The 26,609-nt window shown below is 38.9% G+C and overlaps 1 protein-coding gene across 3 annotated transcripts in view; it reads left to right on the plus strand.

The window, feature by feature from the left end:
- Positions 1 to 26,201, plus strand: part of ITPRID1 (ITPR interacting domain containing 1) — a 119,629-nt gene extending 93,428 nt beyond the window's left edge. Inside the window, exons 4-10 of one of the 3 annotated variants that reach the window (XM_079932619.1) lie at positions 348 to 399; positions 954 to 997; positions 13,064 to 13,115; positions 15,274 to 15,360; positions 16,777 to 16,979; positions 20,681 to 20,712; positions 25,423 to 26,201. In XM_079932619.1, the coding sequence (XP_079788745.1) occupies positions 348 to 399; positions 954 to 997; positions 13,064 to 13,115; positions 15,274 to 15,360; positions 16,777 to 16,979; positions 20,681 to 20,712; positions 25,423 to 25,560 (608 nt within the window). In that variant the 3' untranslated portion in view covers positions 25,561 to 26,201. Of the gene's footprint in view, positions 1 to 347; positions 400 to 953; positions 998 to 13,063; positions 13,116 to 15,273; positions 15,361 to 16,776; positions 16,980 to 20,680; positions 20,713 to 21,613; positions 23,092 to 25,422 lie in introns of those variants that run through there. The other 2 variants (XM_079932621.1, XM_079932620.1) reach the window with 2 other exon arrangements.
- Positions 26,202 to 26,609: the final 408 nt, after the last annotated feature.

A 26,609-nucleotide genomic window follows, 5' to 3' on the forward strand; every position in this document is an offset into this window, starting at 1 on the left:
AGAGAAAGGCAAAAGTCTCCTATGCTTTTTCACCCTTTGTATTCACACCAGGTAATTTAATAATTATTCTAACATCTCTTGCTCTTTGGTGATTTTTTTTTTTTTTCCTTTTCACATTTTTTTCTTTCTCTCTTTTTTTTAAGTTAGTCCTTTGGCAAGTTTACACTTCATTTTCAGGAAAAGCTGATTATGGAAAACCGGAAGTTTTGCCTTGGGGAAAAAATGAATATGCTTATAGAAACATGTGACTAAATACTAGGAACCAGACCTATTAGGTGGTGGCTGAATAACAGGGTGGGATCACTTTAGCTGGTTATGCTTTGACTAACTGGTCTGTTTCTCATTAGTAGAAGATTCCAAACAAGAAAGTATTCAGCACTGGCTGGACTCTGGATTCTTGTAAGTGTTTCTTTATGCCCTTACACATCCTTCTTGCAAAGATCCATGAAAACAGTATGGGTAATCCTTCTGGGACAGGTGTGACATGTAGGGATTTTCATTTTAACTGGGTGTTTGAAGGATAACTCTGTTATTGCAAAAGTTATATATCGGTTTAAAACTACAAAATAGAGGGGCTTCCCTGGTGGCACAGTGGTTGGGAGTCCACCTGCCGATGCAGGGGACACGGGTTCGTGCACCGGTCTGAGAGAATCCCACATGCCACGGGGCGGCTGGGCACGTGAGCCATGGCCGCTGGGCCTGCGCGTCCGGAGCCTGTGCTCCGCAGCAGGAGGGGCCGCAGCGGTGAGAGACCTGCGTACCGCAAAAAAAAAAAAAAAAAAAAAAAAAAATACAAAATAGAATAATATTATTTCAGCCCCCAGCTGTTCATTGGTTTCCAAAAGTCCTCTTATAATAAAGCCTAACTGCATAACTCTGTTTAATTAAGGAGCAATTTAGCATAATTTATTTATACACATTGTTTGACTCACAATACTTTTGTTTCTTTATAGTGTCTCTGTAAATGAAAACCTTCAGCCAGCCATCGACCACATTGGTAAGACCAGAGAACCCAGAGCAGTTATGCTTGTGGACCTGAGTAGGAGATGTATTAAAATGTTTGTGTGAATAAATCTAAAAATGAGAATTATCAGAGGTTCCTAGAAATGGAAAAAAAATCTCAGAAACCATTCAGCTCAGTCACTTTCTTTAATACTTAAGGCAAGCTCAGAACAGATAGGTGTTATCCAGCAGCAGGTTGGGGGCTAGAAACAAGGACTCTTGCCATATCATTAGCTCAGACTCTAACAGAAAACTCACTGGGTCTGTGAAGACATTTTGCAAGGATGTAATTATGGAAATGAAAATGAAATTGTTTAATTTTTCCTGACACTGTATTGTACTTTTATTTCTAAATCTAGTTTCTTTCTATTCTTCAGTCTTAAAATTATATCCTCTCTTTCTAATGATGCACTTGTTCTCAAAAACAAATGACTGAATTCTATAGCAAACAGTACAAATATGTATTTCCGAGGCAGAAAATGTATCACACTTGTTACACTGAGATTTGATAAGAACATTACAAGAAGAAAAAGAAATTTAACTGCAGGTCTCACAGTTTACATCTTCATTAAGTCAAATACGGTATTTCATAGAATGTAAGGCTCCTCAATCATAAAATGCACCCACATTTTAAGTACCACTCCAATAGGAAAATAAAACAACCATCTTTGTCATCCCTGTCAATTATAACTAGGCATTATAGTAGGCAACTGACTACTAGACACATCCTGATTTCATAGATGTTAAAATGTGAAAACAGTGTGTTTTAAAATTGATGTAATGCCCTAAATAATGCATGTAAAAAATGACATAAATAAGGAGTTTAATGATTAGAGGGAAAATTATTAGTCTAATTGCTACTTACTTGGCTGGTTTTAATTATTTCACTTCCTTCACTGCCACTTAAATTAAGATTGACCATTGGCTACAAACCAGTTTAAATTTAGGAATTTTTACTTTAAAAATTTAGGTATATTGTTCAAATTTCCTCCTTTGCCAAGCTTCTTTATTTTTTTTAAATATAAAAGTTCCATGATGCCAAAAATCTCTGAAGATGTTTGCCAATAAATTGAATTTAAGTACCTTTGTTCCTGACAGTTTATTCTCATGAAAAGGCAGGAAGTTAAGAAATATAGCCAGCATTTCATATCCCTCTGATACTTCATCTTGCCCAGATTATAGTAGGAGGCCTGGCACCAGTTCTGGGGTTGTCAGTAACTATATTAAAAGCTTCACTTCCCAGAAATTAAGACAAATCATGGCCCTTCCTCCTTTGAATCAAGCCAATGAAGTAAAAGCATGAGGTGAAGAGTTGGAGGAAAGAAGGGTAACAAGATGACTCTGAGATCAGACATGCGCAGTTTCTATTTGCCAGGTCCTTTGTCTTTACTGAAGTTTTTAATGGTAATGGAATAGCTTCTTACAAGTTCAATTGAGCCTTCACTTTTACAAGGCCCTTCCTCATCTATCATATTTTAAACTCAGTAACCTGTATAGTAGCAAGGCTGGTGTTCATCTGTGTTTGCAGGTGGAGAATCTGGGTGGTCAAGTGCCACGATTTTTAGTTACAGCTGGTTGGAGGTGGGTGGAGGGACCTGCGGCTGGGCATGCTCTCAGCCCCTCTGTGTGCTGGTTTTGCTGCAATGAGCTCAAGGCACCCTGAGTTTAGGGAAGCCCGCACCAGGAAGTGGAAACTATAACAGTAGTAGCAGAAACTGGAGACCTGAAGGTCATGAGGGATGTGTCAGAGAGAAAACTGTGGTGAAACAAAAAGGAACTGAAGGAGAGAAAGAAAAGTATTCTCTGCTGGAGGGAAAATCCTGTGAAAGCTCCCACAATCTCAGTATGATGTAGAGTGGTGCATTCGTTCCTAGGTAAGCCATAACCAATTACCACAAACTTGGTGGCTTAAAACGGAAATTTGTTTTCTCACAGTTGTGAAAGCTGAAAGTCTGAAATCAAAGTGTCAGCAAGGTTCTCTTTTAGGGAAACATTTTAAAGTTCTTTAAATCCTGCAACCTTTTGGGGGCACTATATAGTTCAATCATTGTATCTTCTAAGGGAAGAAAAATAATACAGTGTCAGGTGGGGAATTATTATATATAAGTACGTTTCACTGTAGTGATTTTTCTTTTATTTCAAGTATATTTTCTTAGAGTTTCAGGTTTGATTCTCTCGTATGTGCTTTAATATCAGTAACTATGGCAACAAGATTTTAAATGCTGTCTGTAGTATAAGTAAAGGGGAAAATGGAGAGAATAAAACCTTAAAAGAACAAAAAAAAAAAAGTGACAGCAAGGTTATTCTCTCTCTGAAAGTTCTAAGGGAAGAATCTTTCCTGGCCTCTTTCTTGTGGTTCCCTTCAAACCCTGGCATTCCTTGACTGGTAGCTACATCATTGCATGCTCTGCTTCTGTTTTCACATGGCTGTCTTTTCCCTGTGAGTCTTCTCTATTCTCTTAAGGACCCCAGTCATTGGCTTTAGGATTTATGGCTCACCCTTATCCAGTATGACCTCACCTTTACTAATTATATCTGCAGAGACCCTACTTCCAGATAAAGGATACATTCTGATATGAAATTTCAGATACTGAAATGAAATTGCAGGGGGATACTATTCAACTGACTACAAGTAGAAACCACTCTGCGGCTGGTTTCCCTCAGTGATCATTCTGAGGCTTTATACATTAAAGTGTAACAATATCCAAGTGCCTGCTCATCTTCCAGGTGACCCAGTACCTCCCATGGAAAGCATTCTAGTGGACCTCAAATAACATGAAGAGGTGGAATAAGGCTTCAGTGGCCCTATTGCTGATTTCCTCCTATGTCTTGAGATCGCCAAGGTCAGGTCTTGGCTTCTAATGGCGATTTTTTGGCTTTCATGCTGCTCTGCAGCTACCTAAAGTCTAATTTATTTTAAAGTCTAATTTTTATTAAACTGGAATCTGGTTGGCCTATCTTGTTCACCACCATTATGCCAGGTAGAGCTCCCAGAGGGGAATGAAATTAGTACATGTGGAGGGCACACAGTCTAGGTACTTTTTGTGTATATTATCTCATTTACCAGAACCATCTTCTGTGGTGGATATTATCATTAGTAACTTTTGCAAAGAGGAAAATGAGACTCAGAAACGTTATGTAACTTGCCCAAAGTAACCCAGTTAGTAGATAAGTGAGTTGAGATTTGAACATGGGTCTGTCTGACTCTGCAGCCACGTTTCCTCTCTAGAGGACTATAGTATAATTTACCATCCGTGTTATGCATGGACACTCCTGGAAGTATCCTGGGAGGAAAGCTCTGCATCAGTGTCCCTGCTAGAAAAGTCAAAGCATGAACAATGTGGGTCAGTTCACTGGCATCTACTTCTCCCTCCAGGTCTTCTGACTCTTGTGTACCAGCTTTTACGGCCACAACTCAGTCCTCATGAATTTAAATGTTTTGAAGTAGGACAATGCTAATTTTTTAAATGTCAGTCAAGTATCTGTAGAAATGAAAAATGGCCACATCTGGATCGTAAAATAAAAAAGATGCATCAAATTAGTTTTCTAGAAAGTCATAAGAAGCCCATTCTACCTTAACTCCAGAAATTTTAAATTATAAGAAACTAAACTCTTGGAAAATCGACATGAGTGAGGTACTAGCCCTTAAGAGTTGGAAAATTCCATGGTTATTGTTTTTTTTTCCTGAGGTTCACTCAGGTTTTTCCTGAGGTTTCTGATCCCTATACATTTCAGTCTCAAACTTATAATTAGTAATAATTCGTAATTATCATATATTGAGTGCCTGTTGCATATTTTAAAAATATCGTGAAGTATTTCTCAAACAAGGTGATTGATTAACCTCATTAAATATTGAAGAAACAGAGACTCGGTAAAGTTAAGAGATGTACCTAAAACCACATAAAGCCAAAGAGGTGGACACATGATTTGAATTCTGTTTGATTTCAAAGTTCATGCTCTTTTTACCAGAAACCAGTATACTGCATACTGGTGTAAATCCATGACCATTAATTTTATCCCTAGCTTTTCCTTATTTCTGTGAGCCAAGCTTGGATGGCAAAAAGGGACACTTCCATTTAAGGGCGTTCTTGTATTGATAAAACCTTATTTCATTTACACTTGAGGTACATAATGAAGATTTAAATATTATTAATTAAAAATAATTGTAGAGAGGGAAGAAAGCAGAAGCAAGAAGTACTACAATCCTGCAGCCTGTGGAACAAAAACCACATTCGCAGAAAGACAGACAAGATGAAAAAGCAAAGGGCTACGTACCAGATGAAAGAACAAGATAAATCCCCCGAAAAACAACTAAATGAAATGGAGATGAGCAATCTTCCAGAAAGAGAATTCAGAACAACGATAGGGAAGATTCTCCAGGACCTCAGAAAAAGAATGGAGGCAAAGATCGAGACGATGCAAGAAATGTTTAACAAAGATCTACAAGAATTAAAGAACAAACAAACAGAGATGAACAATACAATAACTGAAATGAAAAATACTCTAGAAGGAATCCATAGCAGAATAACTGAGGCAGAAGAACGGATAAGTGAACTGGAAAACAGAATGATGGAATTTACTGCTGCGGAACAGGATAAAGAAAAAAGAACGAAAAGAAAGGAAGACAGCCTAAGAGACCTCTGGGACAACATTAAACGCAACAACATTCATGTTATAGGGGTCCCAGAACAAGAAGAGAGAGAGAAAGGACCCAAGAAAATGTTTGAAGAAATTGTAGTCAAAAACTTCCCTAACATGGAAAAGGAAATAGCCACCCAAGTCCAGGAAGCGCAGAGAGTCCCATACAGGATAAACCCAAGGAGAAACATGCCGAGACACATAGTAATCAAATTGGCAAAAATTAAAGACAAAGAAAAATTATTCAAAGCAGCAAGGGAAAAATGACAAATAACATACAAGGGAACTCCCATAAGGTTAACAGCTGATTTCTCAGCAGAAACTCTACAATCCAGAAGGGAGTGGCATGATAAAGTGATGAAAGGGAAGAACCTACAACCAAGATTACTCTACCCAGCAAGGATCTCATTCAGATTCGATGGAGAAATCAAAAGGTTTATGGACAAGCAAAAGCTAAGAGAATTCAGCACCACCAAACCAGCTCTACAACAAATGCTAAAGGAACTTCTCTAGGCAGGAAACACAAGAGAGGAAAAGAACCTACAATAATAAACCCAAAACAATTAATAAAATGGTCATAGGAACATACATATCAGTAATTACCTTAAACGTGAATGGATTAAATGCTCCAAACAAAAGACACAGGCTTGCTGAATGGATACTAAAACAAGACCCATATATATGCTGTCTACAAGAGACCCACTTCAGACCTAGGGACGCATACAGACTGAAAGTGCCTGCCAATGCAGGGGACATAGGTTCAAGTCCTGGTCTGGGAAGATCCCACATGCCACGGAGCAACTAAGCCAGTGCGTCACAACTACTGAGCCTGCGCTCTAGAGCCTGTGAGCCACAACTACTTAGCCCACATGCCACAACTACTGAAGCCCACGCATCTAGAGCCCGTGCTCCACAACAAGAGAAGCCACCGCAACGAGAAGCCCGAGTACCACAACCAAGACTAGTCCCCGCTCGCCACAATTAGAGAATGCCCACGCACAACAACAAAGACCCAACGCAGCCAAAAATCAATCAATAAATTAATTTTTAAAAAAACTATTAAATAATAAGAACTTACAAGATCCAGTTCTAAATTTGTTGTCTATATTATAAGAATGTTTATAATATGAAAGCATAATGTTTATCAAATGAAAACATTCAAAGCAGAGAACTATGCAAGGTGGAGGATGCAAAGATGTAGAATATATGACTCCTGCCCTCAGGTATGTCACTCTGACTTTCCAGGACCTTTACAATGTGAATATAACCTGTTCCAATTTTCTACAAGACTGTCTAGTCTCATCTCCTCTCATTATACCTAGTTCTTTCTCTTTCTTCATCCAGTTCCTCCTGTCTTAAAGTCTTTCCTGTTCCGTTTACCTCTTGCCCTTCTTTTGAGACTTTACCCAAGTCCCATATTCTCTGTAAGGCCCTTCCTGACATCTGCACTAAGAGACTCAGTCTCTCTTCTGAACATCAGTGACATCCATCATGGGTTCTACCCATATGACACTTGGTCTGTGCTGCCTCAAATTATTAGTATATGATCGGCCTCATTAACAAAATTGTAAAGGCCACTGAGGCAAGAATTCTCTCTCACACATCTGGTTTCCCTAAAGCTAGTCAACAAAAAGATCTTAGTAAAACTGGTCCATAATAAACATGATTTAGTCAGATTGGGCAATCTTCAAAAAAAGGTGAGACCTGAGCTAGTCAATCAAAGAGAAATATGGTTTTGAAAAAACAAAGAGACAAAGCAAGTCGATGTCATTTCCTGGAAGCAATAGGAGCTTGAATAAAGGCACAGAGTGAGAAGCAAACTGAATGTGTGCAGGAAAGCATATAGGGTGATAAGACTAGAGAAAAGGTTTCACGCTAAGGAGCAAAGGGAGACATGTTTCTGTTAAATAGGGTGTGGTCAGGTTATAAATGCCTTAAAATGCAGAAAGGGAATCACGCTTGACGTCTTAGGACAGGGATGGCAAAGAAGTGTCATCTCAAGTACCAGCCAAAGGATGGGTAGTTACAGCTGGGGTCTGTGTTGAGTAGAACTGTGAAGCCATATCTTTGTTCACCTGGATAGAGGGTCATGAATAATAAGTAATAACTCCACAGGTGCAGCGTTGGGGAATTGAAGCAGGTGTGTTTCACATTTGCCATCTCTATTGTAATGAGTTATGAATGGTTTCTAAGAAGAGAGATGACAGATTCCAGTGTTTATCCTGGCAATGGGAAGAAGGTGCACCCTTTGGGAAGAAGCTATTATGACCTCAGGCTTGGGGTGATGAGAGCTTGGGCTGGGTGTCAGCAGAGGAATAGAGAAGAAGAGTCCACAGCATCTGGAAAATAAACAGCTATCTGGGTTAAGAAGAGCAAAGCATCACAACTGGCTTTAAAGTTCTGAGCATGAGGGTCAGGGAGAATGTCAGAGTCTCTTTTTCTTGTAAGAATATAGTTTAATAAGTTACCAACTGAGACAAACAAACCCTGATGACTGCCTCTACTAAGTGTCTTGGTCATGCAGGAGTTAAATATACAGAAAGCTGCAGAATGCTATTATTTTAGAGGCCTGTGAAAATGCAATTTGATTAGTCTATTGGACGATATTCCAAAGAACCAAATGTCTTCCATGAATCAGTCAGAAATGCTTAGGAAAACCAAAATAAAAAATGCTTTCCAAGCCAATAAAGGTGCTAATTAGTGCCTTCTGCATATCTCACTACATCTTCTCCAGTAATACATTTTGCAGGGTTAAGTGCAGTGTCTGCTGCTTCAGATGGCAGAAGTCCACCTAACAGTAGGGAGGGTGGCTGGAGACTCAAGTATCTAAAAGGGAATCAGAGCTGGCGTTTTAACCCATGCAATGGGATGTATTGAGTAGAGCAGGGAATTTTTTTTTTCTCACTTTAATTTTCCTTCAGACCAACCCTTAGGAATCTTGAGGATAGGAGAACTTGAATTTTTTCTTTCTTTCTTTGTTCCCTCAATGCTTTTAGAGAGTAAAATCTGGCTCTAAAAACCTAATAAGAGTGCTATCTTGGGAGGACAAAGAAATGGAGAAAATATCAGAGCCAAGCGCCCAGAGAAGCCAGTGTGGATTTGAGCAGGCTTAGCAGGCAGGCTTATGTGGTGAACACAGGTGCATCTGTAAGGGTCCCACCTTGTACCTGAAGAAGCTTGGGGAAATCTGGGGTAACAGGAGCAGCTTGTTTGTCCCATGATGGCATTCCCTAGGTGTCAAATTTGTGCTCTGATCAGAGGTCACAGACTTAAATGCTTCTGTGAGCCAGGCAGGTGAGTGCTAATGAACCAGGCAGGCGGGGAGACTGCAGAGAATTGCAGGGCGCATCACCTCCAGCAGATGTTGCCCTGAAGAGACCTGAGCCAGGGCTGCTGGATCTTCTGGGTTTTAACAAAAGCCTGGGAATACCAATGCTGCTGAGAACTGGGCTACCAGCTTCAGGTTCATTATTGAAAACAGGCAAAGAAGCAAGGGCCTGACCCTGACCAGGTTGTCCTCAGGTTCCAGGAAGTTTACCTTACAAATTAACAAAGTGGGGAAAAAAAAAGCTAAAGTAAAACCAAAGAAAACTCAAACAGGCAAGGAATAATAGTTTCACATTGTCCTGTGCAAGACTCAACTGTCAGCGTCCAACACTGGGAAGGCCAGTTCCTGTTTCCACAGTCATCAGGAAGTAAACACGTAGTAATGCTAAAAATGCCTCTTGGTCTCCCAGGACTCAGGGTGTCCAGGGAGTGAAAAATGGAAATGAAGCAGTGAAGCTAATTGATTTTTGATAATTATATTACAATTTTAAAAATCAGGCTTGTCTTGTGAGTTTCAAAAATTATATCGATTTTCCCTGGCTTCATTTTCTCCAGAATCTAAGCTTGGCAGCAGAGAAGGCTATGTGTCTGAATATATTGGATAGAGATAGACATTTGTGTCATTTTAAACAAGATCGAAAAGAAAGAGTATAGAGTCTAACAAAAGATGTAAAAGCTATATCTGTATATCAGTAAGTGCGAGATTCAGGTGAGGGGGGTCAAACATCCTGCCCAGCCCCTAGCTGTCAGCGACGGCTGGGCCTTACAGGGCCCGCTGATGCTAAAACTGTGTAAGGCTTTCATGTGTGTCATCAGACCAGAAAACAACGCTTTGGTGAACTAGCCAGGTCCACTTTGCATGTTCCTTAGAAAATATGTTTCTTTCAGGGGCTTCCTTCCCCTTTGGGGCTGCCCTTGGTTTCTTGGCAACCAGATTGCTCCTGAACCTGGACTGCAGAGCTGCAGCGTGTGTGGTCCGTGGAATGTGGCTACTAGATCTGTGTGGGCACTAGAATCTCATGAAGAAGCCCTGAGTGAAGGGATGTGGAATTTTATGGATGACTTGGATGTTCTGTGGGGCTAGGGTTTTTGAAAACTCAACAAGGCTGAGCTAACTCTTTTCATCAGTATCTGAAAATGGTTCATTTCCTGTCTGACAGTTTGAGCAATTCACTGTGGCCACAATGCCAGACCCCTGGCCTGGACGTACACATCCGTTCACATGTTCTAGGAAATCCAGAGCAATAGCAGACAACCAGAAAAGACTGAGGCAGTGGCAAGAGTGGCGGTACTGGCAGGATATGACGCCAAATGTCCTAGAACCCCAGAGTATTTTATGCAAGAGCTGCTCAGAAATTCCAGAATTCTCTGGATGAGCTAACTAGGCACAAATGGAACCTGCCTTTGTGAAATACATGCAGAGCAATAGATGGAGATGGTGGGGGCAGGGAGAAATAGACAAAAGATTGCTGAAAATGATAAATATTTATTTTAACCTTCCATTTTGGGCAACCTATTATTTAATTCATCAAGTCATTACAACATGACTGCCAAAATATTATACTGTGCTGGCATCTATAACATGATTAATAAAGTGGCAAATAGGCTTTCTCCCATGTGACAACTTTAATCAATTGGCATTGGCTTTATGATTTGAGAAGGTTTGAGACTGAGTTCAGTGAGCAAGAGTGCTGCAGTGGATTAGCAATGCCTGCCTAGGTGAGCGATTTGGTGTTGAATAGATGAGTTTTTCAAACTCTGGATTGTGGAGGTGACTGACAGAGTGAAGGAAGAGCTAAATGGGAGACCACTCTGCCCAGAACAGCACTCCTTTTATCTATTTAAATTACTAGAAATTTGCAAAAGAATTCCTCACTAAAACGCATAGTTTTAAAACTACTGAGGTAATGGGCAAAAGACTGGAGTTTGGATTCTAAGCTAATTTCTAAATTGGTGCATAAGTTTGAGTCAGATATTTTAACTTACATGAATAACTGTCACCAGATATCACATAGCACATTTAGTAAATGTCACATTTGTATCGTAATAATGACCATTCACCTTGATATTCCATCCTTGGTAGTGGCTCCCTACAATGTTCTATGAAGCAGTTTATTCTAAACTCATAGTTTATTCTAAACAAAGGGTGAAGTTTGTTTATTCAAAAAAAAAAAAACCACTCATGAAGTTTACTCTACACAAAGAATGGCATAAAAGCTTCATCTCATTCAATTCCTGACAATTTTGAGAGCCTATCTAGGCTCTATGAGAAACTGGTGTAATTGATTAATGATGTCTGCTATGAGAGTGGTAGCATGGAGATATATACTTTATTTTTAAACCTTTATCATAGATTAATATTTTTCACCCTGTATAGCTCTTGTGGTGACAGAATTCCATTTGTTTTGTAGGGCAGAACTTACTGTATCTGTTTTCTCATTACCTTTTAAAATTGTAGTTATGTATTTCGGACTTAATTAAGAATCCACTATTTGCTCACACCTCAGTAATATACCTCTAGTCTTTATCTTTCTAGACCAGTTGCCCTTTTCCATTCGGCAGGGTCACTGAACCTTAAAAAAAAACAGCTGAAAACTATGAGCATTCTTATCTTCACCCTCAAAATTTGTTATTCAGAGACAAGTTCCCAGATACCTTGAGATCTATTCAGAGACCCCCTACCCAGAGAGGAACTCTGGCTCCAGACTGAAGAGCCCTTTATTATTTTCCTTTTTTATGTATGTTTCAATCATTTAAGCTTGTTTTTCCAAAATCTCTCCCAACCTGTGTTATATTTCTTATGGTGAAGAACTTTACATTCTCATAGAAGTGCTGGGTGGTAATACTTCCAGTTTGATACATGTCACACATTTGCGCCCAGGAGAGCCACAGTGAGAGGAAATTGGAAGCCCTGGGGATGGAGTGGGGGACTTCTGAGGAACTGCCTGTCTTCTGAACACTTCCTTCTGCAGATGTCTACCGCAGCGTTACCTCACAACACAGGTTCTGAGTACCGCTTCGGCCCCTGAATAGGCCTCTCTGACATCCAATATGTAGCTCTTCTATTCTGTCCTCAGCACCACTAACCAGGCAAATGGACTTTCAGCATCGTCCTTCTCACATTTACTTGTTCGCTCAAAAACTTTTTATCGTTTTCCATGTCCTAACACGTACATAATAAACTCTTCTTTCCAGCTTTCGAATAAGCAACAAGACAATCTGTTGACAGCATAGTGTCTTGAAAAGAAACAACAGCAACAAAAATAAGCTGTGGCACCCTACTGGCCATGGGAAATTTATTTACTCTGAGCCTCAATTTATTTCTCTTAAGTGGGCATGAATGATACCTATTTCACGGATAAACAGATTGTGTATGTAACATGCTTAGCACATTGCCTCACACAAGCTTAATGTTAAATAAATAGTAACTATTATTGCTATAATCAATAATAAATGTAATGATAAATTCCTGGATCTGCTACTTCTGACTGTGTGGTCATGGGCTCATTACTCAACTTCTGTGAGTCTCAGTTTCCTTATCTGAAAAATAAGAATAGGTCCTAAATTATAAGACTGTTGTAAGGATTAGGTGATACAAATTAATGGAAACTGCTCCGTGAATGCTGGGTTCTTCATGTATTCTTTTGCCTGTCCCCATCCTTGCTCCTCAACCTTTTGTACCAGGAGAGAGTATTCCAAAATGCCTTGTGATCTAATCAGCCTATAGCCCTATCACTGTGCTTGGCACTTGCTATAGACACTCTTCTTTCATAATGACACCTCTTTTCCATTTATCAAATTCTCCCCATTCTTAAAAATCCAAGACAAGTACTGTTTCCTCCATGAAATCTTTGCTGACTACGTCATTTGCCACTGACTTCCCCCTTCACTGAGCAAGTACCACATTTCTTCAAGTGCTTATCACACAATTTAGCCATTAATTACATTCTGTCTTGTTCACTACAGAGATGCCTTTTATCTCAGGCTGACACAGTCTTGGATATGGAAATCAATGCCATGTTGGTTTGTTGGAAGGTGAGAAAACCTTCCTTTAGAAAAAAAGGAAATTAAGCTCATCTCCTCTTTTTTGTTGCAGTTCCTTTTCATGAACAAGGAATGGTTCAAATGACTGTGAAAGACTACAGGAGGTAGGTGACAGAGTCACTGTTATTTCACTGCAGGATTTTACAGCCACGTCTTTCATAAATGAAGTGGAAGTGAGGAGGTCTCTTTATAATGCCATGGATCTTGGGATCTTGTCACTGGTTTAGCCACAGTGCCTAAACCATTTGTACCAGCCTCGAGAGAGATAGAGGTTCTTTAATTGTCATAAAGGAATGTGCAGATTAACTCAGCAAATGCTGGCTTGGGGGGAGTTTAATGAAAGCATCCACGTAAATGGTATTCTACTAAAATTCAGCTATTCATGAGGACCTGTGCATAAAGTAGTTACATTCATTATTTTCATATTGTCCGTTATTATCACGCTGTTTGCTGGACAAGAATGCCTACAGTTTCCAATGTTAGGAGTTTAATTAAAGCATCTGTGTAAATGGTATTCTACTAAAATTCAGCTGTTCATGAGGACCTGTTCATAAAGTAGTTACATCTGTGTTTCCATATTGTCCATTATTATGGACATTATTATGTCCATATTTGCTGGACAAGAATGCCTACGGTTTCCACTGTTAGGTCGAAAGCATTTTGAGTGTCCCTAATATGAGGAGAGAGACTAGGTCCCAAACGGGTCTCAACAGCAGCAGGAACATCACCTGGCAACTTAGTAGAACTGCAAGTTTCCAAGCCTCACCCCACTCACATCACATCAGAAAATCTGGACGTAGGGATCAGAAATCTATGTTTTTGCAAGCCCTTCAAATATTCTGAGGCCCACTCTAGTATAAGAACCACCGGAACAGACAGTGTGCTTCTGGGGCTTGGGAACTCTGCTTCCCACGCTCTAGTCACTCTTGCCTTCTCCGGATAATTCGAACTTGTCGAAAACCAAACGTTCAACACTGTATCCCTCTACCTCCTACCGATTCAGACCTAAAATGCTACTTCGGCATAGTTTTTCCCTCTTAGAAGATTAGATGTTTTTGCTACTCACAGAATCATAGAGGCGTGGGGACCACAGAAATCTCTCAGGCAACTCGTTTTGTTGAAGAGGAAAATGACAAGTTAAGGTCAGTGACTCACCCATGCTCCTACAGCTTGATTGGAATTGTGACTGTACGTGGACTCTCCTGGATCCAAGGTCAGGGCAGTTTCTGGGTAGCTCTGCTGAACATTATAAAATAAAGTGTGAATCTCAAACACAGAGTGAAACAAAAATTATGGCAAACCTAATGCAAACGGAGGGGAGGCAGTAAGTGAAAGGTATCTTCTTCCTGCCTTCCAAGGCTCTCAGCCAGCTCAGTCATCTGCTAAAACAGAATCTTTATTATTGAGAAACGTGCATTTTCTCAGCCTTAATACAGAGAAGCAATTAAACAAAGAAGAGGCGGGGCCCAGCTCTTCTTACCAAATGTGGACCAGGCTAAGGCAAATTCAGGAGCCCATGTAAAATAACTTGGTCTCCTTGGGAGAATTGATATCAACATTGTATTCTTTGATAAATTCCAATTTTGTGCCCACTTGCTGTTATATTTGATGAGGCTAGATATGTTATGGCATATCTGAGCCATATAAAAGTGAACTATATTATAACAGGGTTCCATTCTGTTTGGAAACCCTTTCAGATGACTTGCATTGCAGGCCTGTTTGCAGGGAGAGATGCTCATGGTTTTTTTGCCTTTGCCATAAGAAAGGAGTTTGTTAGTGTTGCGTGTGGATGACCACAGGAGACAGCACTTAGAGAGTGGTAAGCATGCAGTATGAAACCCTCCACCACTACGAGAATTCATGCAGAGTTGCTTCAGTGGTTGCTTGCTCTACCTCTTTCATCACATAATTTTAACTTTTTCCTGAAAGTTGGTGCCTAGCAAAGCTGTATTCCTGAAAGGTTCCCCAATGATTCGCCATCTGTCCAAAGTGAGACATTCTGTCACCTTTATAATGAGTACTTGTGGGCACCTAACACTTAAATTCCTACACCTTCTGTAACACAACGCTCTTGAAGAGAGGAGCAGTTCCTCTGCTGCACACTCTCTCTTCTTCAAAGGTGCGGCCGTTACGAGATTATTAGAAATAAAGAGGAAATGCAAATGTTTGCGCTGGAAGGGAAAGAGTCACAGTGACCTCCCAGGGCACTATCTAAATCAACACCTCTCATCGTTGGTATTTCCCCCCCTCCCCCGACTGCAGATCTCTGCATCAGTGTTTAGAAACTCCCACTCTCTCCAGAGGGACCAGTTTCAACTCTGGCCATTCTGCTGCAAGTATACCACAAAGGTACGTGATTTCCAGGCACTTTGCATCCAGAAAAATCATTCTCTTCAACGATGGATTTCATGAAATTACAAATAGGCACTTGAGAAATACTTGTTGAATGGATGGATGAGAGAATGAATAAAGGATTTCAGAACCCCAACTTGCAAGAACGATGTAAAAGATTCAGTGAAGGTGGACTAAATATCTGTCAATGGGGAAATGGCCAGTTAAACTATTGGCCCACCCACTTTATGGAATTCTATACAGTGATGAAAGGAATAGGTAGAGATAACTATACTAACTTGCAATGATCTTTAAGTCATATTTTAAAAGGAAAAAAATCAAGATGCAGAAAGATACACAGAATGTGTTACTGCTTATAAAGCCAACAAGTGAAAACTATAAAGCATATATGTAACTACATAAAAAGAAAATGTCTGGAAGGATACACATAAATTCAGTAGGAAGGCAGTCAGGATTTGCAGGGGTAATGGCCAAGGGGAGAGAGACCCTTATGTAGGACATTGCAATTTTTAACAAAGTGAGTGTATTTTATGTCTTTCTTACCTGATTAAATATAGATTTAAAAAAGTAAATACTATTGAAAGTATTTTTAATGACAAGTCAATCAATAATTGTATTCTTGGCCGTGAGAATGTGAGCCATTAGAAAGCAGGACTATATTATTTTTGTTCTTTTTTGTGCCTTAGATGCCTACCAGAGAGCCTAGAACATGACAGACGTTCAATAAATATTTGTGTAAATGGGTAGTCAGTGAGGGGGAAGTGAGCTGGTATATATAAATATAATTTCCACATAACTGCAGGGTATCATTTTAAGTGCCAGCACTGAATAAAACAAGTTGAAAAAAGTACTTCTTGCTTCTCAGCCAAGTCCAAAAAAATACAGAACATATTTTAACCTCACCTAGGGACTTAAAGTCATTATTTGTGAACATTAGTCCTGTAGTCTCCATTTAGTGATATCCTCAACAAATCTGCGTGACTGGGGACGCCCCAGACTGATACTCTTTTTAAATATTCTTTTTTTTAGTCTACTGTTTTCAGGGTTGATTTTTTTTTCTTCTGTTTCATATTGCCATCAACTACCATTTTTTGTGGTTATCACTTCACTGCCTCTGGTTTTTGTCCCACAATATCCCTGCCATATCTAATTTAACACCTGCCTGTTGTGAAATGGAAAACCTGTTAAGTAAACTCATTTTAAAGTACAGACAAGCAGTCCCTGAGCGGGGGTGAAGGACTGTCCTTTTAGGAAGTATATATGAGTTCTAGGAAATGCACCATCTGTTTGTCTATTCAGATTCCTCCTTTACTCAATTTCTGGAAGATTGGGTGGGTGAGGTGACTAGGAAAAAAAATGGCTTTTGGTTAAGTGAACTGTTACTGGATAAAGATATTCATATTTTTACTGCAGCATTCCTGAATGGCTGGAATTTTGGGAAAAAGATCCAGTGGAGATTCTCTTGGATCTGGGGTTTGGTGCTGACGAGCCAGACATCTACACACGAATCCCAGCCAGATTCCTGGGTTGTGACTCAGCAGCCAGAGGAATCAACATCCGTGTTTTCCTCGAAGCTCAAAAGCAGCGAATGGACATTGAGAACCCTGACTCGTACAGTAAGTGAGGACCACGTGGCATCAGAACCTCAGCAATGGCAATGAACAGTCAGATGAGCCACAGTATTAGGAGGGATGGGCCAGGAGATCTGTACAGTAGCAATCAACCCCAATATCTCAGTGGCTTCAAACAGAAACAAGTTTATGTCATGATCACTCTCCATGCCCACTGCAGATTGGTGTATATTTTGGGAGGAAGAAAGATCTGTTCCATGATGTTTTCCTTATCCATGGACTTGGCTCAACTATCTGGAACATCACTGGTTGTAATGACAGGGAAAAGGTGGAAATAGAGAACGATACTTGGGTCTTAAAGCCTCCTGCTCAGAACTTACACATATCAAGTGTGCTCACTTCATTGTCCAAAATAAATCATGTGGCCACAGTTAACTCCAAAGGGGTGACAATGTGCAATCGTACCGCATGCCCAGAAGGAAGACAATACTGGTGAACAGCACTAATACATACCATAGCCACAGACCCAGAGGTCAGAGCAACCAGGATCTGGCTCATGAGTCACTAAGTGACACCTTAACTTTCTCATCTGTGAGGCTTAGAACACTGCTTATTTCCACCCCAAGCTGTAATTGGTAGTTATAAATCTGTCATATCTTCAGATTTGTGGATTAACTGTGCTTAAATCTTATAGTTATCATGCATGCTGCAATTTTTCTCCAGCTGACGGTCAATGGAATACTTTTCTCTAGGACACTACTGAGGATATTCTTGGAGCATGTGTACTGTGCTCAAATAATTTGAGAGAAAGATGGCTTACAGTTAAACAGGTTTATTTACTGCAGGATTTGTTTAATATGCTGAGGTGCACTCTCAGTCTTCTAGAGGGGATGCAGTGCAGCGTTTTCAAAATCATTTCAGTACAGAACCTCTTTTAGAGGGGCATTAAAGAACATCTCCTCCGTGGAATAGAGTTTGCAGAATTTTGGACTGCGGAACATGCCAAAACTCTGTTAAATAAATTCTTCTAAATAAATAAATTCCCTGAAAGGAAAGTCAAGTGAGATGAAGTGTTTCTCTCAAACAAATATCAGGAACAGAGGTTTTACTTAGATTTTTCATTTCAGTTTCTGTTTCCCCTGCTTTCATATGGGTGAAATGGGTCTCAGAAATCTCAGCAACGACATTTTTTAAAAAGAGTATGCAAAACTGAAGGTGTTGCAATGTAACGTTTCTTTACCTTTAGAAGAAATTAATACCGTTCTTTGTTGTCTCCTCCTCCAAGCCCCACAGAGATGCAAAATCTTTGATCAGTTATTTATTTGGGGAGAATAATAACACTTACCAATATTTGAGGAGTGATTGAGCAGATCTGTGAAGTAAACATTTCACAGATGAAATTGACACATGGATTATAGGGAAACCAGGAGTTGGCCCCTGATCCAGTGACTGCTGGCCCCCTCTAATTTCCACCACTTAGACCTGTGCTAATAGAGCACGGTAACTATTCTGACTCAACACTTACAGTACACCTTCAACTCGAGAAAACTGAGAAAGTCAAATGTAAAAGAAGCAATAGTAAAATTAGTTGGTTGTCCCGTAGACAGAATGGAAAAGTATGTCTCCTTCAAAGTCAGTACAAAACGTTCCAACTTGAAGGGATGAGAATCAGTTGGTTCATTGTTCAGTGTACCTCAAAGCAAAACAAACAGACAAAACCCCCATCCAACACTTCACACTATTATGTTCTCTGAATTGCCTGAACCAATTAAATCGATAGGTTTTATGTTAGTCTAAGTATAAAAATCTGCTATAGAAAGGATACCAAGACAATCGTAAAAGTGGAATTACAATTCAATCATGCTCTTGAGCTTACAACTAAATTTAAGAGGGAAGCGTAATCAGAGTATTTCTGAAAACATCTGGAACCCAAGAGTTCCTCTAGGTCTTGACAGAATATCACAGTCCTCCATAAGACACCCATCACATTTTTTTGGAGTAGAATTAAGAATGGTTAATATCTTCCACTTTCAGGTGAAGAAAACAGGTAGGCATAATGATTTGCTCATGGAGGAGTCTGTAGCATTGCTATGATGGTGCAAACAACAGAACAGAGGGCAGTATCCTTCCACACCAATGGGCCTTTGGCCGTTGATGAGCTATGCAACCCTTCATGCTATCACTGGGGTTGAGAGAAGGCTGTGTAATAAAAACAAAATGTTCTGTTTCCATTACTGTGGTTTTACTGTCTGGAGATACCAAAAATATTTTTTACAATTTTTTCAAAGTGGCAATGCATCCCCAAAGTAGCCCTTGCTACATTAGATCTCTCCCACATACTAATTAAGCCAATTCTTGCATATTGCCCGAATGAGTGAGGCCAGGTGGTTCAGAAAGACTTACAAGTTGAGGAGCTGGTTGGTTTGGAAAGGTAAATGGGTTTTCACATTAATGACTATCACCTCTTGGAAGACTGAAGACAATACATTCCCTTCCTGAGTTGCGCACATTTATTTTAACTGATATGTATGTAGCATTGTGTTTTTCACAACAGATGTGAGAGGTATGTAAGACTGGTATTATTATCTCATTCTCCAGATGAAGAAACGGGCCATTTACTATGTGCCAGGCACAAGATTAAGCACCATGAATCTATCAATTCATTTACTTTGTGGTCACACTTTCAGTGACTGGTTGACCTGGGATTTGGATCCAGGCCTTCTGATTCCATATGTCATGATCTTTCCACACTCTCAGGTGAAGGGTATAGATGGATATGATGGAGGTGATGATGAGGACGATGACTGCCTCAAGCTATGGAAGAATGGAAGAATCTCCAAGCTCACTTCGTATGAAAGAGCTGGGTTCACTCTTTGACATTTACTTTAACACATGACATTAATCTCAAGATTCAGCCTTGCCTATAGTTTTTATAGATTAACACATAAAGACTATATGAATCTATATAGTCATGCATATTCAACTAAATATAAAAGACATTCTCCTTCCCTATAATACAGTGATACCTTGTTATGTAGGGGAATCTCCTCCTTGATAATCAATGGCACACACTAAGGAAAACTTGAGTTTCAGAAACTTAAAGTCCTTCCCATCTTGAAAATCACATGAGTTAACAAATCTCTTCAGTTTTTACCACATGAATGCAGTTTCGTTGAAACTAAAAATTGTGTGTTGCTTGTATTGTTCAGGCTGTTTCTAACAGCTGGAAATATTGGATCATGTGGCCAGTGCTTTCTCATCTTTGCTGAATGATGTCAACATCCTGCAGAACAAAGCTAAAGAGGAAGATGAAGGGAAAAGTGTGCAAAGAACCTCAGTGAGTGAAGCCAAAGAGCATCGAAGAAGAATGGGTGAACTTTTTTAGGATAGGTTCAAAGCAGAACACTAGACGGGATTATAGCCTGGGAGCACCACAGTCATTGAAGATGAGAAACAAATTTTCCATCGTCTCTGCAGAAGCAGGGTGTGGAGCAGAGTTGCCATGACAAACAAACACGACCAAAGTCATTTGTCTCTTTCAGCAGAGCACTGGTCTCTTCAGGCCTGTGATGACTTGACAGCTTGTGATCCTCCCCAAGCTCTTCTGAGCAAGCAGTGTCCTCACTCATCCATGCTGGCCAAGCAGGCTCCTCCTTCCTATGTGTCTGAGGGGTTAGTCAAGGACAGAACTCAAAAGGAGAACTCACTTCAGACTAACAAACTCAAGAGCTTGTCTTGTCTTGCAGGCAAAGCACGAGACTCCTTCGAAATGGAAGAGGTCAGTGTACTCAACTTCTAAGGGAAGTATCTCCCACCAAGGCATCTTTTGCCTTCCACCCCTCATTTAACCCCTTCATCTTTCAGCCCTTCAGCATTACATCTTATTCCAAACTTCTGTTTAATCTAGGACATTTAAGGTCATTCTAGTTACTTCAGTCAGAACTAAACTAGTATGAAGCCAGCCTTTGCTTTCTCCCATTTCTTTTCCTTTTTTTGCTCAAAACTGAATCCACAGGTTATTTTTCACTTTGCTTTTCCTCAGTGTTTTATTATGCATCTCAGTATACTTTCATCTACTCTCTAACTTTTCATGTTTCACCTTCTTTGAGGGTCAGTTCAACTACTTCCCACTAAGTGAAGCTAGCGCACCACTCTTCCTCTGTATTCTCGTAGCCTTGGCATGGAGAGCTTGTTACAGTAAAGATTGTGTGTGTGTGTGTTGATTACACCTCCCCCGCTGGACTGTCAGCTCCTTGAGGATTAGATTTTATCCTCAAGGGAATATGTCTTGGGAATATTTCCCTTGCAACACCTAATGCAGGGCCTTGGACAAAAAAAGTAGGGACTTGGGTTTGATAGCATTTTATTTGCCTGCTTGCTTTGGGATTTAGTGATACTCACATAGCTTGACCTCCATTTCACACATACTCTTTGCCTCTTCATCCCACCTTCATTCACACGTGCTAATTTTCATTGTCATTTAGATGGCATACCCAACTGTACTTCAAAGTCTTTAAAAATATATACACATTTCCACTCATCTCTTTATTCTTTAATTACAGAGAAAGTATAGAAGAGCAAGGCTTTTTCCCCCTTTTCATGTAAATTGTTTAGAAGTTGGGTAGGATATTTATATGCCAGTCCCAAGGTCAGGCCACTCTCTTTCGAGCCCTCTACAGGTGAGACACTCTACATGTGAGCCCCCTACATGTGAGACACTCTACACGTGAGCCCACTGCATGTGAGGCTCTGGGACACAGACCCTCAAGGTAACCACAGTGTAGTGGCAGGGATAAGCACAAAAACCAATAACATGGTAGGGAGAGTGACAGCTATGCTGATAAACTTTCATGTCACTAAAGAGACAAGTTTGGATATCTGGGGAGTAAGAAAAGGGGCTCTTAATCAGCCGGGGGGCTGAGACAATCAAGGAAATCGTAGGATGTTAAAGCTTAACAATAACTTGAAAAGAAGTCTAAGAATGCCTATTGGTAGGTCTCCCCATCCCACAAAGAGAGAAAAATTGCCTCAAAATATATAGCTGTTAATGATCCTAATAGCTATGTGTATATGTTTTTGTATGCATATGTATTATGTCAAAAATTACTTTAAGAACCTTAAAATATTAATCTGACTTTAAAACAGTAGCATAAAAATGAATAAAAATTATAAATGGAGAAAAAACAGAGCTTTGGTCAAGTGCCGTGATTTGAATACAATCGCAGGTGGCACTAAAAAAGAGTATTTTCTTTTATTCAATCTTGTAAAACTTATTTAATTACCAAACTAATAGTTAAATTACTATAAAGACTATAAAGACAATCTGCAAGTCATTATTCAGTCTGCTGTCTATTTCCTAGGATCCAAACAGGAAATTCCCCCAACTCCAGCCTGTTGACAAGCCTCATTAGACTCCACGGTCCCCTTACTAAGCTTCTTCTGCATCAAACTATACTGACTTAGAGGAGAGCAAAGTTCCTTGCGTGTCATCTATATGTAAGAGTACAGGGAGAGATAAATATCATCATATTCAACATAAAGAGCTAAGAAAAGAATGTTAGTCCTTGCATGGCAAACTTTCAAATATTCTTATATGACAATTATTCAAGGAAAAGCAATACGTATTAGTATATATAGGTGTGGTAAGGGAGAACACACTCAGACACCAAAAATAAAAATAAAAATAAAAACCTCACGTTTTGTGGCACATAGTGGGAACTTGGTAAATATTCATAAACGAGTAAATTAATATTAGAAGTATTTGATAATTTAATCTGTGAGTGGCTTCCGTATAAAAACAAAATATTCTGTTGAACTTTGAAGCCAACTTTCTTTGTGGTGTTTCTTTAATATTTGCCCAGATTTGTGTAAGAGGCTATATGTATATATAAGGCAGAGAGAGCCTTCAAAATGATATTTAAAAACTCACTATTTGAATTTTGTTTTCTTTTTTTTAATAAATTTATTTACTTATGTGTTTATTTTTGGCTGCATTGGGTCTTTGTTGCTGCGTGCGGGCTTTCTCTAATTGTAGCGAGCGGGGGCTGCTCTTCACTGTGGGCGCGGGCTTCTCATTGTGGTGGCTTCTCTTGTTGCAGAGCACGGGCTCTAGGCGCGGGGGCCTCAGTAGTTGTGGCTCACGGGCTTAGTTGCTCCGCGGCATGTGGGATCTTCCCAGACGAGATCTCGTTAAATTCTTAACCACTGCACCACCAGGGAAGTCCCGAACTTTGTTTTCTTAAAAATGTATATTTAAAATATTAAATCTTCATCACACAGACTGGGAGAAAAATATTTCTTTCACTCAATACCAATGTATGAGTAAATGAAACTTGGGTAGGTTGTAGCTTAAACAGGAGCTAATGCCAGATTTAATAGTCATTTTTTAATGGCAAATTTAAAAATATAAGAAATGAAAACTATGTGTGAAATTGGCAGATTTTCATGGCAGTTAAAACATAAACCAATGTACTTAAATATCTACCTATCAGAATTTCAACTCTGATTGGCCAAATTCTGCCTCCAGATCACTCTATGATGTTTTCCCTAAAGTCCTACTAAAGGCTGAATATGGTAATATTTGGCTCACTTCTCAAAATTATGATTCCAACCAAGTTGTACGTAGATTTTTAATGCAAAAATCAACATTTTTGTGTTTAATTTTACTGAGTTAAACTGAGTCTGTTCCTTTCTTTTTTTAATTCCCAAATATATTATGAGAATTTAATACTTATGAAACTTCTGTAACTGTAGACTCTCTTAGGATGCTTCTTTGTATCTACAATATAACATCTTTAACCTTCCCTCTGGCTTACATACAAGGACCCTGCTCTCTGGAACTCCTATGTAAGAATGTTACCCATAGTATTAAACAATGCCAGTCAGCATCTTGTTTAGGTGAGAAATATTTCAAACGTTATAATTATTATTTTTTTTAATAACTTGGGCCCAGGTGGAATAACCCAGGAATACACCTGGTTTCCATTTTACATTATTGGGAATTTTTTGTTTTTCTTTTTTTTAATAGATGAATAGGTACTTTACATTGCACTAAGTGGATTTTTCTCCAGGATAACATTCACAGAGAAAAAATTTACTTATTATACTGAAAAATTTATATGGTGCACACTGGTTTGAGTTACAAAACCAGTAAAAATAATGTTAAGTATTAAGTAGAAGTATGTCTAATTAAGTAGAAGTATGTCTAATCAATTACAAGTATAAAGTACCTTCTGTGAAAAAAGAGATGAAGGATTAAAAAGAGGGAATAAATATTTCTTCTTACATTGCTGAGCTATATCCTCATAGTCCTCTGTTTATTCCTGGGTTAAAGGTAATTTTTGGCCGTATGTACCACAATGCTTAAAATGTTTTCATCCTTTGATTCAGCCTTCAATATTCAGACATGAATCCCAAATAAATAATATGACATGTAGAAATAGATTTATGTACAAAGATACTCATCTCAGCATCATTTCTATTTGCAAAATTTAGAAAACTTTCCAACATTAGGAGAATCATTAAGTAAATTAATGTACCTTCAAAATATGGCCTATTGTGCACTCATTGAAGATGGTGTTTTCAAAGAAATTTTATATGGGGAAAAGAGGTCCCTCCAAATTTTGAGATGAAAATTTGACTACGTTACTATATCCAGAATTAATGTATTAAAAGAAAACCTGCAAAGACATGCTCCAAAATAATAACAGTAACCATTTTCCTACCTTCTTTAACTTTTTATATTTATCAAGTTTCTATAGAAAGCTGTTATTATTTTTAAAGAAATAATTATTATTTTGTTTTAACAATTTTATTCTCGTGAATAGGGTAATATTAATTCCTTAAAAGAATTTTTTAAATAAATTCTACTCTCTCAATTTGAAAATCAATTTGAAAATCAAATTTTCTTTGAGCTTTCTAAGCTTTATATAGCAACTGAGTTATGAAATTTTTTTTCATATATTTTTTCAAATATTTTTTTCAAATTTTTTCATATATTTTTTTCAAATTTTTTTTCTAAGCTTTATATAGCAACTGAGTTATGAAATTTCCTGAATTGCTCTCCACAAATTTACCAAGTTGTAAATAAATCCCTTAGAGAGCTAAAATTAAATATGGGAAATAACTTGCTTGCTCCAAATATAGTTAAAGCTCTTTAGGAACAAAAGAAATATTTCTAGGTTAATAGTAATAATATTATTTAAGTTTAGTTCAAATGCCACATTTTCCAGGCAGGGCCTCTATTCCTTCCACCCAGAAGTGATCTTTCCCTTTCCCTCTTCTTAACTCCCTTAGTTCTTTGAATCTTTGTTATGAGTGCCTTGTACATACCACCTGCCTGCCACAGACTGTTAGCTCTCTGAGTTCAGAAATCATGTTTAATCCTCTCGGCAGTAGCCAGTAGGTATTCATTATATGTTGATTAAATAAATGAAGTGAATTTATTATGAAAGGTTTCTAATGAGACTGATGCACTTTGGTGTCTCAGGTCCAGAGCTTTGAAGAAGAGGCTGGTAATCCTCTCGACATGACCTCAGGAACTGTAGGTAAGAATTCATCAAGGTGTACAATTCATCAATGGTCTTTCACAAAGAAAATGTCAATAACTAGTGCTCAATTTTCTTAATATGTAGAACTTAAATTATCTTCAAGAGATGCTATACCTACTATTACTACTACTTCGACCTACTATTATTAAACACCTGCTAGCAATGCATATGTACATGTAAATTTCAAAATACTTACTACAGAAATGTCCAGTATCCCTGGGGCTAATGTAGTATGTGTTATTGTCTAACAAAAACTCTATATGGGACTTCCCTGGTGGCGCAGTGGTTGAGAGTCCGCCTGCCGATGCAGGGGACACGGGTTCGTGCCCCGGTCCGGGAAGATCCCACATGCCGCAGAGCGGCTGGGCCCGTGAGCCACGGCCGCTGAGCCTGCGCATCCGGAGCCTGTGCTCCGCAACGGGAGAGGCCACAACAGTGAGAGGCCCGCGTACCGCAAAAAAATAAATAAATAAAAATTAAATATAGGTAGAGGTTTAGACTCATTATTTTTAAAAGAAATCCATTCCCATTCCATTAGAATATTTTACGAGTAAAATTTCTTTTCTGCTTAAGAGTAAGTAGTTGCAAAAAAAAAAAAAAAAAAACTCTATATGGCCCAAAATAGGCTAATGAAATGGATTTTACACAGACCTGGGACTAACTGAGTGAATACTTTCTTACTCCTACTGCCAACTGCTTGCTGTTTCACAAGTCATATTTTACTGGACCTCAGTTTTTCCGTCTGTAATAAAGAGGTAAGTACAGATAATTTTTAAGTTCTCTGCTGGCATTTATAGTCTACATTAAGTGATTCTATGACCATCATATTAATCTCACAGTGGAAACAAGTTGCTTAGATGTAACATTCCAAATCATCTCTTAGACTGGTGTTATATTACCCTAGAAAACAGAGAAGGAAGTCTTTCTCCACTACTGGTTCTTAGGCTGCCATTCAGCCATCATTGTGATTCAGCATTTCCATGATGCTATAAAAGAGCTAGAAGTAGACAGGGGTTAGTGAAGCAAAATAAAGCAGATGAAGCTCGCGTGCTTCCTAGAAGAAAATATGCAAATTTAAAATTTAATTTAGTGTGGTGTCAAACATATTTTTTTCATTACAAAGTGT

This window comes from Stenella coeruleoalba (genome assembly GCF_951394435.1).
Source record: "Stenella coeruleoalba genome assembly, chromosome: 9".
Classification (NCBI taxonomy): domain Eukaryota; kingdom Metazoa; phylum Chordata; class Mammalia; order Artiodactyla; family Delphinidae; genus Stenella; species Stenella coeruleoalba.